This window comes from Mytilus trossulus, chromosome 14 (genome assembly GCF_036588685.1).
Source record: "Mytilus trossulus isolate FHL-02 chromosome 14, PNRI_Mtr1.1.1.hap1, whole genome shotgun sequence".
Lineage (NCBI taxonomy): Eukaryota > Metazoa > Mollusca > Bivalvia > Mytilida > Mytilidae > Mytilus > Mytilus trossulus.
The window spans coordinates 16,699,507-16,717,761 of NC_086386.1; the positions used below are offsets into that span (position 1 = coordinate 16,699,507).

The 18,255-nt window shown below is 31.4% G+C and overlaps 1 protein-coding gene across 3 annotated transcripts in view; it reads right to left on the reverse strand.

Moving 5' to 3' along the window:
- The window catches only part of LOC134696462 (glutamate receptor ionotropic, kainate 2-like), a 62,741-nt gene extending 45,260 nt beyond the window's left edge, over positions 1-17,481 (reverse strand). For all 3 annotated transcript variants that reach the window (XM_063558289.1, XM_063558288.1, XM_063558287.1), the window contains exon 1: positions 16,991-17,481. In XM_063558289.1, coding sequence (XP_063414359.1) covers positions 16,991-17,063 — 73 coding nt within the window. In that variant the 5' untranslated portion in view covers positions 17,064-17,481. The remainder of the gene's footprint in view (positions 1-16,990) is intronic.
- Between the last annotated feature and the right edge of the window lie 774 nt (positions 17,482-18,255).

Below are 18,255 nucleotides of genomic sequence, written 5' to 3' on the forward strand. Positions count from 1 at the left end.
ATCGAATGAGTCTGAAAGAAGCCATATGCAAAAGGACTTAGCCTACGCTTCAATCCCGAACATAACACAAATAGTTAATATATCATAAAGCCATGCAGTTTGAAAAAAAAAACCAATTTAAAATTGCAGATTTAAAATAGTTTTATGAAAGAAAGAGTCTGAAAGAGGCAATATGTAAAAAAGACAAAGACTACACTCGTGTACCTTTTGTCAAAATCTTTAAAATGTTTGTTTGCAAAGTTGCAATTACTTGCCGCCTCACGAGACGTCAGCAATGCGAACAAGACATCCCGCGCGGCAAATGGTCGGTATAACTTGATTATTATTTTGATTTTGCTAGTTGACAACATCTTAACAAACCTACTTTTGTATGACGTAAAAGGAGTGACATCAAGAGATTTATTTTTCACTTGAAATATCAGTTTTTATTTGACTGTGAAATTGCTATTTTATTGCAACCAATAAATGATTAGAACATTAAAGGTTGACAATGAAATGGAATTTTATCACAACAATGTATGTTATTATCAAACTGGTGAAACACTTATTTTACTAATTTGTAAGAATTTTGGGTCCTCAATTCTTTTCAACTTTTTACTTGTTTGGCTTTCTTTACTATTTGTATCTGGGTGTCACTTATGCGTCTGATGTAAACGAAACGCGCGTCTGTCATATTAAATTATAATCCTGGTACCGTAAATAACTATGAATACATGTAAGAACTTTACTTTGTTAAATTAAAATTAAGACTATGCTGTAAAGCTTGCATTCACATTGTTTCTCTTGACATTATGCATTACAAATATGCAAAGATGTTCGGGAGTTTAGCTTTCAACCCACTCATATTAAGAGGAAGATATGAAGATGTCATTTGCTGCAACAGACAACACAATAGGTTAAATCAGAGTCATACAAAAGAACATCAATACAATATGATTACAAGAAAAAAAATTACATTCTAGTCACGCAACCTGCAAAAGCTTTGTTAGCTACAGAAAATATAAACAGACTATTTCATTATTTTATGTTATCAAATAAAATTATTTCATTTGTTATAGAATTTGTTCGACCGATTTGATATTGAATTCAATAATTTGATAAGTTTTTGCTCTGCTGGTTAAAACGGTAATAAATTAACGTGTGATTCGTATCGTTTCTATTATCAGATCTAGACGAACTACTACCTTTAACGCCATTTTTTTCGTCATTTAAACATTTATTTTGCAAACTAGATCCCAGTTCACTTTAATGACAGGCTCATAGTGCCGGTCAACCATCTGTACTTCAATGTTCTTCAACATAACCCTTTCAACAGAAATGTCTTTAATTTATCACAAATCTCGATATGGAAACTATCTTTAATTTATTGAAATATTTATTCATTGGCCTAAAGTACTGGCGTAGATTGTATGCATGGAACAAACACTCAAATGACGTCATATAAAGTAAGCTTTAACCCGAATACGTTAACGGAGAGATAACGATTGGAGTCAACCATATGCAGATGAAACTGTTAATACTAGTCTTACTTACGCAACCTATTGCTCGTAGAACAGTACCATGTTGTTGAGGGTGATACATAATTATTGTTATTTAGCACACAATAATGTATGACAATATCCGATATTGTACCAAATTGAATATTTCGAAAACCGTGACGTTTTGTTTCTTGAATTGACATAAGTTGAAGGGTATGCGTTAATCGATGATCGTCTTTGAATACTATCAAATAATATATAGATAATTGGTGATTTCGAAAGTGGATTTCAAAAATAATGTAAAATGCGTTTTGACTAGATGCATTTGACATAAATTTCTATATCATGGTTAAAAATCTAATATAAAAGTAAAGAGATTCATATTAAAACGAGATTAAAAAATTACTAAAGTACAAATATTTTAAATTAGGCATTGTCTTAAAGAAAAGTATCAAGAGATTTTATAGAAAAATTACGAACGATAAAACTACTTTAGAACATTGTCTTGAAAGCATTCCCATTTTTTAATTACAGCAAGAAATAAAAGCTACTTTGATTTATGTCTAGACTTGAACATATAAACTAGTTCATTCTTTTATATAACAATGTGTGATATGGTCTGAAGATTTACTATACGTGCTCATTTACTGTAAGCCTTTAGTGAGAAACAAGTATAGGCCTTCACTAAACAGTTATATATCTGATTTTATTGGTGATTTTTTAATCTAATTTAAAGAAGTTAATCTGAAATTTTTGTAGAATGTGGAAGATGTCTTTTTTCATTTAAGTAGTTCGACTGCCTTAAAAGGATATCTTTAAGTAGTCTTTGAGATATTTTTATGAAATGTTATTAGATATAAAATAAACCTCTAGTAGGACAGTAAACATCTGTGGTACGCTAAATAAAAGAAGAGGGACAAAAGATACCAAAGGGACATTCAAACTCATAAATAGAAAATAAACTGACAACGTTATGGCTAAAGATAAAAAGACAAGCAGACAAAATTAGCACACAAGACACAACAAAGAAAACTAAAGACTAAGCAACACGAACCCAACCAACAATCTCAGTTGCTCAGGAAGGGTAAGCAGATCCTGCTCCACAAGTGGTACTCGCCTATCTTTAGTAGTATAATATTGCTTCTAGTTGGATTGGACAGAGAGACACAAAACATTATCATGCGATTTGTGATGACGAATGTTAAACTAGAAAAGGCCTACTTTGATTATTAATTCAATTTGTTCTCGGTTACAAATACACTTCTTCTACATAAAGTACAGAAGTGCAATTTACGATATGAGAATAAATCTGAGAAATATGAAGATTCTATTAGAGAATGTAAAGATTGATTTTCCGTCATAATAATGTCTTTATTTCCTTTAAAGTAACTTTGTTCTATTACTTAACTATACCAAAGTCATGTAACATGGCGGAGCTAAATAACACGCCATGAAGCTTATTGCGAAATTTCTATGGAATGCAGTTAATGAACGCATAAAGACTTATTAACATCGCGCTAAATATTTGCCATTATTTTAGGATTAGGGTCAATAATTAAAAAGCATAATATAACATTTTCTATACCTGACACAGTTTTGAAAAACTCATCAGTAACTTATGATTAAGGATTGTCGCTACTCTGTTTAAAAAAAACAAGCTTTTTAAAAGACTTTTAAATATTGTAGAATGTAAGTAAAGACACTAAAAAAAATATAAAAAAAGGTTACGTACGGTTGTTTTCGAGATACAACCAGAGAGTTTTGAATATCTGGCAAAAATTCAAAGACAATAGGAGCGAACACCCTTTGGTGCACAAGATGCGCGTTTCGTCTATTATATTAAACTGGTCAGTGGCACTCGAACCGAAAATTTTACTCAACTTAACAGAGGTAAGAACATGAATTCAAAACGCCAAATTGTGTTAAACTTATCTATGCACGTGGCAGGAAAACCTGCGTGTTTCGATTTATTTCAACTGTTTATGAACATTAAATTAATAGTGACAGCTTGTATATTTATGTGTATACAACAAAAACATTTGTACTTTATTTCAATTATTATGTCATATTCTACCAATGGACTTCTTTCGTCGTGCATATAAATAGTCTTTACAAGACGGGCCAGGGATTTGTATAAAAGTATGTATGACAAAACAAATTGTCTCCCTTAACCGGAAGTTGGTAGTGCTCAAGACCACTTAATGATTTCTACAATGAAAACTTTAACTCTAGGGAAATATAACAAATACAATATAACTATTTGCTATAACTTTATTATAAAGTGCAATTGAAATAGACAGTTGTTTGTTAAGACACATACATTCACTGTTATTAAGATATAATTCATTCATAGAAAAGGTCATCATACTGAAGGCGATGACATAACCTAGAAAAGACAAATAGAGTTATTCAGTTTAAATTCGCATAAACTTTAATCGTTCTGCCTAAATACTCGTCCATTTTCGAAAATCTATGAAAATAAGGAGATTGGTATTATTGCCTTTGAATATGAAAATAAAAGAAATGGTATGGTTGCAAAAGAGACAACTAGCAAACAAAGTTTCAATGAAATAAATGTAAGCAATTATAGGGAACTTCAATGGCCTTTAGCCATGAGAAGTTCCCATAACGTATAGTCTGCTTTAAAGGTATATGATTTCCAACGAGACAACTATCGACCAATGACCAAATATATATATGATAGAAGAAAACATCGGTCACCTTTAACAATAAGGAAAACCCGTACCGTCTACCAGCCTGAGGACCGTATACCAGGACTTACTACAATGGCATCCGAATGACGAAAAAGTAAACAATTCCAAAGAGAAAACCATTTTTGGTAAATGCTATAAGCCATCACCAAGACACTCGTATATGAGAAAATACGATGTAAAAAACCAAGTTTAACCTACAATTTACTTAGGAAAAATGTTTGTACCAAATCAGGATCACGACATGTTTTCCATTTGTTCTTTTGGTTAAAAAAAATCTTATGTTTGATTTTGTAAGTTTTAATGAACTTCTTTTGCCTTGCATTTCTAAATTTTCGTTATATTATTTATTTTTCATTTAATTGACAAAATCAGAGTAAAATACCTTAAAAGTTTTTTTTTGCTTTTTTGTTGTTTTTTTTTTTTTTTTTTTTTATCTTTTTATAAAGTGAATGGATAAAGCATGTTTCTTTTGTTCGATGCATTGATATATGTTTTCAACTTACTCGAATTGTAACGTTCTAAAAGTGAGATATTTGAAGATAAAATCATGGTTATTTTTTTTTAACTTATTTCCATCCAATGCGAAGTGAATTAAATATCTCGGTTAATCGTTTTGCAGATTTTAATTCCAGCTCTCATCTTCTGTGTCATAACGAGGCGTGAATTTAAAAAAAATGCATTTTATTGTAAATGAAACCATTTAATCCTGTTAAGACCAATGTTTCATTGATTTAGGAGGAAACCATAAACGCTCTGTAAATGCATTTCGAATGATGTTCTAATCAAAGTAAGTAACAGTTACTAGAATAATGTAGTTGGCTATCAAAGTTGCTAATGCATGCAACAGTTAGTCGTTTTGCTATTCTCTAACTCTGTGGATCGTTTACAACAGTGTAGTTAGAATGGATTGTATAGTAACGGTATCTGAGTAACACACGATGAGTGATCAGTTTATTTGAGAGTTTAATGCAGAGAATTAGTTGATTGTTTCTGCCTGCAATGAAAGTTTGAATAACGTACAAATTAAATTGAATTACAAGAGGACGTTGGTTTTCTGAATCAAAGAACAAGCGCATTATGAATGAAAAGGAATTGACATTTTGACTCAATTCTACTTAAAACATATTGAAACTGGCTTTATGTAATTCCAAGACAAAAACAAATTAAAGTCACATGATTAAAATAGACCTGAAGTAAATTTGGTACGTCGGTTTTCTTAATCAAAGAACAAGGGCATTATGAATGAAAGGGGATAGACACTTTGACTCAATTCGTCTTAAAACATATTGAAACCCGGTTTATTTATTTCTAATTCATGATTAAAATAGAACCGTAAGTAAAGTTGTTAAAAGTGACGTTACACGAATTAATTTTGTTCCTTTTTTGAGTTTGAAAAAATATATATCAGGATAATGGTTTTCTTTCATTAGTTATTCTAAACAATAATTATTACACGCAGACATATTATATAGTCCATATAAACACAATGTATGTTGGCGTTTGTTTTTGAAGCATTGCCGTGTTTCTGCTATTCCCTTGTTTTTCTCTTAAAGTTGATGTTTTCCCTCTGTTTTCTTTTGTGAACCGTATTTATTTGTGCTTAATCGATTTATGAAAGCGGTATACAACTGTTGCCTTTATTTACAATAGGTAAGAAGGTATCAAACAATAAAAAAACAAAAAGTCTATAATAAACACAGACAATCAATATATAGGCCGAGAGAAAAAGGAAGAAAAACAAATAAGTTCAAAAAACGCTACACACGATCTTGTCAAACACTGAATGCTTCTCCAGGTGCTCCGGAAATATAAGCAGTTTCTGGTATGGTCCACTACAAATATAGTGGCACCTTCAGTCAATAATTCCATGGTGCATAGTATCAATGCATACTATGTCAACAAGGATAAATAATGTAGTAGATTAGCATCAGAACTATATATCAATTTATCATGCATTGATATTTATAACAGTGTGTCTGCAATCCACCATGTTTCTTAGGAATAATAACTTTCTCGCCTTTTGTGTTATCGACAACATTGTTACTTGTCTGTCATTCATAAAATGCCTACCGTATTTGGTGATAATTGACCAACTTTTCCCAAATCTCTATGGACTTAAGATAGCTGCATTCTAACAAACTTTTTCTGTTATGAATAAGTCATCACGAAACTCTTTAGGGAATATGTCGTGGCATAGTAATTGAACTATTGTGTCATTTGGCTGACGTATTTATTAGAAATAATTCTTCTATCTAAATTAAAATAAATGACATTAAAAGGGCATAAAATAAGTTGTCTGTATGTTTAGTGTCAATATTTGGAGGATTTTCAAATTTTTTTAAGTAAGCAATATTTGACTGAAGGATAAGCATAAATATAAATGCATTCATACATACATCCGAATATTTCATCTTACTAGTGCTAATTTCCTTATGATTGTTGTGTAAAACTTTGGTTGGGTTGCTTATTTTGTTTGAATAAACTTTAACTGGTTACACAAGCTTTGTAATTAAAAATGACGTCTTCAAACAATAAATATACATCAAATAGGCAAACATGTAGTTAAACCTGGATATATATTTAATATGTAAATTTGATTGGAAGTTATCCCATTTACAATTGTACAATATACAAACAAAGCAAGCAAGTTTACATGCATTAGAAATTAGCTCTAACCATCACTATTTTCTTATTCATTTTCTCATAATTGTTTTGTAAATTGGGTGCATCATTTTAATAAAATTCCACAGAAAAGAAAAGATAGAACAGAAATATTCCATATGGTAACTATGAGAATATGAAACAACAGTATCTTTGTCTCAAATATCAAATACAAACTTTTTTTTAACTTCTAAACTGTAAATGCTTACTTTACAGTTGAATAGCTTTATTGTAAAAAAACGAAGTGAGTTAAAAACGAAAAGCAGCCGATTTCCTGCAGAGATTTATAAAACCAAAGTAGTGATCCAAATCAAAACCATGCAGAATCATTTATGAAGTTGTGTAAATCCTCAAAAAGTGAGAAAAATAATTGCAAGTGATATACATTTACTGATAACATAAGCAACACGACGGGTGCCACATGAGGAGCAGAATATGCTTCCTTTCCAGAGCACCTGAGATCACCCCCAGTTTTTGGTGGGGTTCGTGTTGCTTAGTCTTTAGTTTTATATGTTGTGTCTTCTGTACTATAATTGTTTGTCTGTTTGTCTTTTTCATTTTTAGCCATTGCGTTGTCAGTTTATTCTAAATCTATGAGTTTGACTGTTCCTTTGGTATATTTCGTCCTTCTTTTACTCCCCTGTTGCTTTTTGGAAAATAGTTATATAGTCGAAACAATTTAAATGAGAATACTTTTAAATGCTAGTATTATTACAAGACGGTCGTCATGTTCGTTTACGTCAATGATTCAGCAACTTAACGAAACAAAAACTAAAAACATACAGATAACGAGAGTCGACTGTATTTTGTTCTAAGATTTTGAATGTTTCTTTTTCAATTCATCATTTCATACTCGTATCAAGATTAATCAGTTTACTCTTTTACATTGTATAAGAAACAAATTGGACGTCATACAATATCCTCCCTCCAGATAAAACAGCTGCAAATAGATACTGTTGTCGTCAAGACCACATAACCTATGCACAAAAGTGTACTTGTTCAATAATTTACTTCAGTAATTGTATCCGTGAATAGTAACAAAGTTTCTTCAAGATCAAGAGAAATAGATCTATACCCCCCAAAAAAGACATTTTTTTCACATCATCACTTTATTTTCATACATGCCTCAAGCGTAGACAAGTCTAATTAATCATTACTTCATACGTGTTATGAATAATTAAAATGAAAATATCAATATTCGTATATTATATCATAAATCATCTATAAGGAATATTTCTTTTGTGAGCAAAAGCCCTTTCAATTTTTAATTGCAAAGACTATTTCGCCATAGCCCGCCTTGTATTCTGTTGATTGCATTTACTTAACCCTAACTCTTACATTACAGATATGAAGTATATGTATTCAAGAATTTAAGGAGTTGTGAGGTTTGCTTTTATGAGACAGAAATCCAATGTCAAAAACAGTCATAATAAAAGACATTTAAAACAACAACCGACACGTGTAAACACAATATGACAAGCTCTGAGAGCAAATTTTCGCTGATTGTATTTCCGAAATTGGTAATTTTTAATTTGATTTTATTTTTGAACCTCATGAGAGTGTTTCATACATAACACGAGATCCTAACCTTATTGAAACACCATGTATTTCTAGTGTTTCCGTAAGGTCTTTCTAGTGATACCCATGATCGTTTGTTTATCATTGGTCATATAGAACTAGGTATATCTACACCATTATGATTATTTATTACGTCAAAGCAATAACACGCGCTTATTATTGGTTGTCGTTCAGGCATGTTTCATAAAATGATGAACAAATCATATTGTAAAAGTAATAAGTAGTGTATGAAATACAAAAATTCTTAACTCTTCAAATTCGTACCTTATTTTAAAATTGAGAATGGAAATGGGGAATGTGTCAAAGACACAAAAACCCGACCATAGAGCAGACAACAGCAGAAGTTCACCAACAGGTCTTCAAAGCATTTTAACTTTTTAAAATCACTGATGAGTCTGTACAGATGAAATGCTCGTTTGGAGTACAAACTCATGGATGATGCTTTTTTAAAATAATAAATACGGACTATGTCCTCTACCATCGGCAACTGCTATTAAGCATCGAACATAAGTACATTTTTTATCTTATAATTTTCAAGTTCTATTTCACTGTAAATGTTTGTCTGTTAATAGTTGAGCATTGGAGAGGATCATTTATTTTGTTTCGCACATTTTAGATTTCATAGAAGCATGCCTAAATAGTTTAATATAGTAGAAGGCATCAAATATTAGGTTGATGCCTTATGTACATTTTTTGTGGGTTTGGACAGAATTCATAAGGATGACACGACAACCACAATTAATCGTTTAGCGTTATAATTATATATAAGCAATTCTTTTGTTTATTTCTGACGTTGAAACAATTTTGTTTAGACAATTTACGTAATTGTAATAATAAACGTTAGTGTTTTGCAGCCTTAACTGATCAGTCTCTTCTTGTTATAATCCTATATATATAGTCAACCAACTTGTATTTGTATCCCATTATAGTATGTACCATGGCTGTATATCAAAACTGATTTGAGTTAGGAGCACTCTGACTCTGGCACCGATGATCCTCCGATTGTTTATTCAGTACACAAGTTTCCATGTATTCTCTGGAAGGTCAAAACTTCATACTTTCATTATCAGTCTCGCGTTATATTTTCGGAATCATATCATACATTATTAATTCCGAATGGCTATTTAGGATAACTAACTTGTCTAGTAAACAAACAGTTGTCTGTATGATGTGCCATAATGACGCCATAACAATGTTCTGCATAAATTATTCATCAAAATAATGGCCTCGACAATTTTGATAAGAAGATTGTAAAAGGTTTTTCTTATCGGCATTGCAAATGGATGTGAAATTAACCTACATCCAAACAATCGCGGGTTTCTTCGTTGTTTTCCCTCCAAACCAATTTACTAATGGCAGTACTAAACTAACCTCAGAGATACCAAAATCTGCACTTTTAAAGTACATCTATATATAGATTAAAATGCAATGAAGCACTACATTTACTTGACATCTAAGTTTGTATGTGATACTGCAACCTAACATGCACACAAGTGATAACAACGGGCATCTTAAACGCATAGTAAAGTATATATCGATAGACAAGTGTTCTTACTGGTTAGGACGTTCTCATTTGTAAAATGACAAGAAATTTTGAAAAGGAATTCAAGAGCTTGCAAATGTATTTTCAATAAATATATCCAATTTGAGGTGTGAACATAAAACATCAGAAAGTCTCTACCGAATCATTTGAAAACATTTGTTTACAAATCTTGTTCTAATTTGAGAATGCCTTCATGAAACCATGTAGAATTAGGCAATTTTGCTAAACCACAATGACACAGACCCAGCTCAATTTTTAGTGACCACTTAAACCTTCAAATTTGACAGATTTCGCTTTAGTCGTTCCCTTTTCTTCAGGTTTTAAATTTTCTCAAGGTGAACTTCAGAAAGCATCGGCCAACTTATTCACAGTCTGTTTTAAATTTTGACCGATTTCTCTCTAGCGTTGAATAGTTATGATCATTTGAGAAGCACACACATAGCAACAACACTATTTGTTTGTTGAAAATAACTTGAGCAAAACTCACCCGATTAGAATATAGAGAGCTGATCTAATGGCATCTTTCACTTTCACTATGTAGTTTGTTTTCAATTTTCTCAATATTCAACAAGTGAGAGATTCGTCTAGCTATAAAACCACGTTTATTTCACTATTTTCTACATAAGACAATGCTTGTATCTTGTCAAGTATAGGACAGTGGTTTTTCATTCGTTGGGTGTGTTTGAGCTTTGATTCTGACATTTGATAAGAGACTTGCCGTTTTAATTTTCCCTGAAGTTCGGTATTTTTGTTGTTTTATTTAAAAAAAAAATCATATACTTATTCTTAGATCAAACATGCATTTAAAATATGCCAATTGTTAATGAATTAAAACTACGGATGGCTTGCAATAAAAACTAAAAACATAATTTATAAGTAAATCACAGGCCTATGGCAATGTTATAATTCACATTTTTGAATTTTTAGTATCCTTTAAAAAAAAATCTACACGTAAGGTGAAATAAAAAGTTCAGGTTTTTCATCTCTTACAGAGGGAATACTAAAACCAAACTATAAACGTATCTAATGAGTGTTATTTGATAAATGAAACATCATGCTAAACATGGACGGTTGTTTTTTGATAAGTACATATTTGTGAGGAAATGTCAGATATTATGCAATTGGTTATAATATGGGTCATTGAAAATGCACTTATCAATGCTATTGATTTATAAAGTTTACTATCAAATGACAATTCACAATATAACAGCCAGACATATATATGGATCAACGAGTATTGTTACCGTTTTTCACGCATGACGTATCTATAACGCTAGTTATGATAACAATTTCATAACTTCTTCAGACCTATCTGATCGTGTTTAAATGTGCATCTGTATTGCAATTCAATCAAATTTAATACTAGTAATATATGTATTCATATATTAAGCTGTTCAATATGGAATATATGGGTATGTATGATGCAGTCCCAAAGAAGTTCGTTAACTTAATATTACTAAAATATCGACCATCGCTTACTTTTTGGCAGGTCACAGAAAGCTTATTAATAACATTTGCTCCTCTCTTCTTTTTTGCAGTCTACATGCAGACCATTAAAAGTACTTTAGCATTTTGCTTGCATTCTACAAGAAGAGCATTAATAGTAGTTTTGCCCATTCCTTACTTTTCGACAGTTCACAAGCAGAGAACTAATAGAACGTTTGCCTACTGCTATATGTATATATAGTTATCTCTTACTTTTCGACGTCCCATAAAGAAGAGCATTAAAAGTACGTTTGCCTATCTCTTACTTTTTGGCAGCCCACAAAAAGAGCATTAACAGTACTATTGTCTTTTGTTTACTTTTTGGAAGCCCACAAGAAGATCATCAATTATACTTTCCCCTTTTTGCTTACTTTTCTGTAGTCCTAAAGAAGAGCATTTGATTAAATAGTATATCAATTTCGCCGTTCTTTTACTTTTCGACAGTCCACAAGAAGAGCATAAAAAGTACTTTCGCTTACTTTTCATCAGTCACCAAGGAGCCCATTAATACTACTTTCAACTTTTTGTGTACTTTTATGCATGCAATCAACAAGTTCATTAAATATACGTTCGCCTTTCGTGTACTTTTATGACATAACATATTCATCAATGTAATCTCTATACGTGAAAATACATATAAATGGTAATTTTTTGTGGAAATCTCCCCTAAAATCAGCAAATATTAATAGTGATTGTTCAATGTACCTGTTTACGTGTCTATGTTTTCATCATTACACGGCCAACATTGAACAACGATACAACGATCATTGATGCATGCTACAATCCGAAATATCGTTATTCAACGAATGCACAGACGCAAGAACAAACGTTTTGTATCGTCGAAATAGACAATGCCAGCAGAGGAACGTGATGATGTAGGGAGCAATATATTTAACAAAATAAAATCCAATAGTGCACATCACCTTCAACAAGCTCGTTACAAAGACGAAATTGTATTACCTAGACACTTGGCTGTTTTTACCCCCCGTCAGTCGATTTTCCAGCACGATATTGCTCGATTACACACTGTCTGTCCGTCTATCGACTTTCTGGTGAATCAGAAAGTAACAGCTCTTTGGTCTTTCACCCCCCAAATCAATATAAAACGTTCATAATCCATGATATGATTTGCATCGGTGTGTTCGAAGTCAACAACCGACGTTCAACAAGGACGCATTACTCACTCTATGCCTTTACGGCCCGTAGTTGTGTTACGGGCTATTCATGAGAATAGAGGATATCAACTTTAGTGAGGTGACATTATCTGATTCTTTGAAACTTTGAAACTTTTAATTTCACTAAAGACCTCACATGAGGCATACTAGTACAATGAATATAATTAATTCATGAACAAACATAATAATTATATACATATAAAGCTATAGAAGTTAAACATTACAAATATGATTATTTGAATACAGACATAACAATTTTGCCAAATTTTGCCAAGCCTATAAGTGTATATTTATCATGACTATAGAGCCTTTTTGACTTGGTCCAAGAACACAGTTATCGCCTTTTGGTTTTTCGTTGTCTGAATACAGTCCCTAGTGTGAACAGTGATAAATTGCGTATCTTTTTTGATACACTTTCCAAATTTATTTCTTGACATTTAGTGCATGAAATATTAAGAAAGGGGGTAAAATTACTCGTTAAAAAATTTGGGTGCTGAATCTGTATGTTAAGTAGTGATTTGGTCCAGTTAAAACAGGTAAAAAAAAAGTAGTACGTCTGAAGCTGTCAAAATGAATTTTAAACCCCCTTAACACAGAATTGTCAATATTTTTAGTTAGAGCTAGTGGAAGTTTCCATAATTTTGATATCATTTGTCCCAATAGTTGTGCACTACACTGTAAAAATCTTTTTGAGATAGAGCAGGTGCGATTTTTAAAATTTGAATGTATTGTCTTAAAGAAATGCACTATGAAATAACTGTGTATCGGGCCACTTGGCTTTGTTAAGGTCTGTAGTTTGCACAAATTGTAAGTTATGATCAATGAAACCTTTTTTTCACATTTTGCAATTGTTAATTTGGAGTTACCAAAACAAATATTATATTCATGTTTATACTGTCAGAGTGCACATGAACTCAAAATTATTTAACCAATTAAACTTTTGAATAAAAATTCATTAAATGCCATGTGTTCTTTGATATGAAAAATGTGCATGTTTTTCCTCGGGTGTTTAACAATTTATGTCATGACTACGAAATAAAAGTTAAACTAAAGATATTTAGGAAATTCATCGTGACCAATAAAACAGAGAGAAAATGAAAGTTATTTCGTAAATAAACAATTCAAGTCTTGAAGTTACACGACCGGAGTACATTGTGCATATATATTTTGATGCATTGTTTGAGCACACCAATCTGTTATTTATCATCCTCCAACCGTGACAAAAAAAACATATTTTTTAATTTTAGATAAATGAGGTTGTTTTACCTAGAAGGTAGGTTGCTAGTTGTTTTGATAATCAGTTTGTAAATATAACAATCCTTATGAGTATACAAGAACGACCATTTGCGTACTCCAATCTAGATTCAAGTGAATTAACCATCTGCTGTGTTTACCTACATTTTTCATTGTCAATATGCGATCTCCGTAACAGTGTAACTATTACTAGATGGGAGATCTTATTAATAAAGCCAGTTTATGTAGGAGAATATTTTTACAATGAAATGATACGTTTATACTTAAAAGGCGGGAAATACCATGGGGACATAAAAGTCATTTACAACTCACTCTTAAGTGGGAGACAAACTGACAAAGCCAGGACATAAGCAACAACCGACGATAAAATTTACAAGCCACAAAACATCTTAATCAAGAACCCCACCAACAACCAGATATTTATGGGAAGTAAGACCAGTTCCTATCCACACAATGATGAACATTTCACTTTATATCTTAATTTGATTGTCATATTTAGCTTTTTGTTGCAATCATGAATATGCACATGTAAAAATAATTGAATCGTTTACATGAAACTGGTATTTATATAAATTTGAACCTGTTACACGATCTGGATATTAGGGGTTCAAAGTGGTGCGTTCTGTTATCCGAATGCCTATTTGGATATTTTGAAATAGCAATTAATATTCTAAATGGAAGATGTAAAAATGTCCTGAAGTCCCCCATCCGTAACTTCCAGACTTGAATACACGTTGGAAAGAATGGAAAATAAATCAAACAAAACTGAAATTTATAAATATATATTATCAAAGAAATATAACGGCAAGTATTTGCATAAAAAAACTATTAAATTCTTCAATGGTATTTCCCTATTTAGTATGCACTATTTTTCATTTGACAAAGAATCGATGGACGTCTGCAGTTCTGAAATCTCTAAAGGGAGGTATCAGTTTGTGTTGCAAACAATAACTTCGATTTTTACTCCTAAATATAATTATCGTTTCAAACAGAGTGGGTGTAAGAAAAATATAATTGTATTAAAATAGTTTTCTAGAGTTTGCATTTTCCATCAAATTCAAAATGTTTGAAACATTGATTACAAGGAACTTAAAATTTGTAGAAACAATCATGATTTGTTTGATCGTAACGAAATACTGGTTTTATTTAAAAACTATACTTTGTGATTACGACCTTGACCGAATTTTTACTCGCCATTACCAATATCAGTGGAACTAGAACGAACTGGTTATCTTGAACAGAACCGGAGTTAAAAGGTTACTTCGTTTTGACTTGTAGTTATTAAACTTTACTCAGTACTCGGAGTGCAAAATGTGTTCTTAAAAACAGCTCTAGTATTTTTATAGGTTGATTTCTGAATGATTCTGAGTACGAAAACCGTTCTCAAACGGATTAATCTGGTCTCGTTCTCAAACGGATGTATCTGGTCTCGTTCTCAAACGGATGTATCTGGTCTCGTTGGAGAACACACCACATCTCCTTCATTAGGTTTTTTTAGATAGGTGTTGTTCAATTTTTATATTGACATGAACGGTTTTGTTGTCTGTTATTTGTCTTTTCATGTTTTCAATATTTGTCATGGTTTTTTTTTTTCTTTTTGGACGTATGATGTTGGAAGTCTACGTACTTCTTAAAGTTGAACCCACCACTGATGACTTGATTTGTAACGGTTATAAACAAGCTGATGGTTTAAGTGGTTACTCTTTCAGTTTTAATCATTTTCATTTTAACATTGTTTGCATATTTCTTTCAAAATGAGTTCTTTATTAAAATGGAAGCAAACAGCTCATAGAGAACCCAATTATCGTTAATAAGTTAAGTACACATTAACCAAGCTATACGGTACAAAAATGGGTTGGTTAGTTTTGTTATGTTTATCGACTCAAACGCCCCACTTATTGATATTTCCTGACATTATTATTTTTCATCTGAATATAAGAAAGCACTCTACTTATATTAACGGTTTAAAATTATAACAACCTATACCACAAGCATATGGTGTAATAAAAACACCCAGCCTGCTAAAGAAACAAATACGCGTGCTTTGAAAGTACGAACAAAAGTGCGATTGTAACAAGATAAGCTTCTTTTATCCGTCCTATCATTTCTACATATGAATACAAACATGTTTCCTGGTATGAGGTTGAACAGAAGTATGCATTAAAGATTTGTCTAACACAAACATAATTACACAAATAGTTAGACGATTATAAGATAAAGTTTTAATGAGATAACAGAGAGATGATGGGTATTATTTTTGCGTTATATCATTGACAACATCTGAAAAATTTCAGAAAAAAAAGAAAAAGAAAATTATAGATTTGATTTTATTTGAACACGATCATCAAACAGTGAAAATCAGATGAGAGACGAGAACATTTCAATTTAATTAGTAGTTTTGTCATAACAACGTTACTAGACAATATATTATTGATTTTTTAGTTTTTTGTGTAAAAATATTAATTTCTGATTTTTTGGAAAAGGCAAGACCTTTGCTAGTATTAAAAATCTTTGTTCGATTATAAATGTATTAGGTTGTCACTAGCTTTTCAGATTCGTCTCTTTTACATTATATTTCAATGATTTCTACCAAAAAACCTTGATTAAAATATTGATAGAATAATCAAACGCACGATAGCACTCACTTTTTTCAGTTTACATAGCATGTGATATTTTAATTAAAGAGTACCCAAAAGAAGACGATCTCAGTTTATGTCAATAAAGATGAAAACAGTCCGTATATGAATTATTTGCTTTTTAAAAGCATTTATTTACATGTAACTTTGAGATATTCGTCTAAAAAAGATGACAATATTGTAATTCAAAAATAATGTATAGGGTTGCTCAAATCACTTGTGATACATTCGTTTGCATGCAGTGAAGGTATGATCAAAGATGACAAAACCAAAATGAACGTTGGTAATATCTATTTCACAGGCATTCTATGGGTATCCTTTGATTACTCGATTTAATAAATCACACTATTGCTAAAGAAACGCTTGAGAAAAGAACATTTGCGTCAGTGAGTATAGGGTCGTCTGCGTTTGTGGCCGCACGTGAGATGAAGATGTATAAGAAATAAAAATATAAACGAATACTTACCAACTTTGTAAATGTCTTTTCCGCAGGATACATGAACAATAAGAAATGCTGTAATATAAGTAATGAACCACATAACGTTTACTGTTTTAAAATGTGTATGGGCTGAAGATAATTCCCCAGCAGTGTCAGCCTGGTGTTATCACTTTAGTCAGCTTCATAACTCCATAAACAATAACCCTCTAACTAACCCATCATATACTATTAATCGCCAGTTAAATAAATGTCAATATTTTTCTTAATTGTTTATTATTCAGTAACATCCGCCGAACTCGATATTGTATTACTCCAAAATCGAAAAAACCTGTTCAATTTGCCGCATTTGTACAAAAAGCAAACAATATTTTCAACAACTTGTAACACACTATCCCATGTTTATCTTTTAAGATTAATTACATCTCCATTATTTAATCGTTATTAAGAGTTATTAATTAATCACTGTTGAAGGAATATTATTAAGATGATAATAATATAGAAATGTATTTTGTTGGTGATCTGATAGACCTCCAATGAATGAAGGATACCAGATCGATATAAGGCGATCAATAGATACTCTCTTTCTCTGCTTCTCTTCTCTTATACTCTTATGTCAACAGTTAAAATGTCTGTTAGTCAAATTTACACAATTTATCTGATTTTTTTTCTGTATATTTTTATCGTAAAAATCAGCATTCATAATGTTTCGAAGAACTAGACCGGGAAATTAAATTGTCCGTTGCGTTATAATAATTATAGAACATCTTAGCAATATAGATAAGATAAGAAATACAGAATATGGAGAAAAAACAAATTCCCGACGTTACAGTTTTTAAAATATTGCACGTGGACAGTGCGCGGGAAATGGACAGTATTACCCTTCTGATGGCACTCCTGCAGAGAAAACATGAAACATGTTTCGTTTGTAGATATCTTTACATCATGATTTTAATTTTTCAATTTTTCAATCTTTCAATTAAGTATAATTAATTTTTCGTATTAGCTTTTAGTTAAGAATTGATTTGAACAATTTTGATTTGAATACTTGCATGTATATTTTTTTCAAAGTTTGAAGCCCGCTGTGTATATATATTTAGTTAGATTAGTCTGTGAAAAATCCAGTCGAACACACGTGAATTTGACTTCATGGCAAACAAAAGTATTGACAAACTGAAAGAGAATATTGCTTAGTGAAGAACAAGGATTAACTAATTGTAAATGTCAATCACCAGCTACCTAAATCAATGCCAGGATAATTTAGTTGAACAATATTATACATTTGTTTCGGAAGC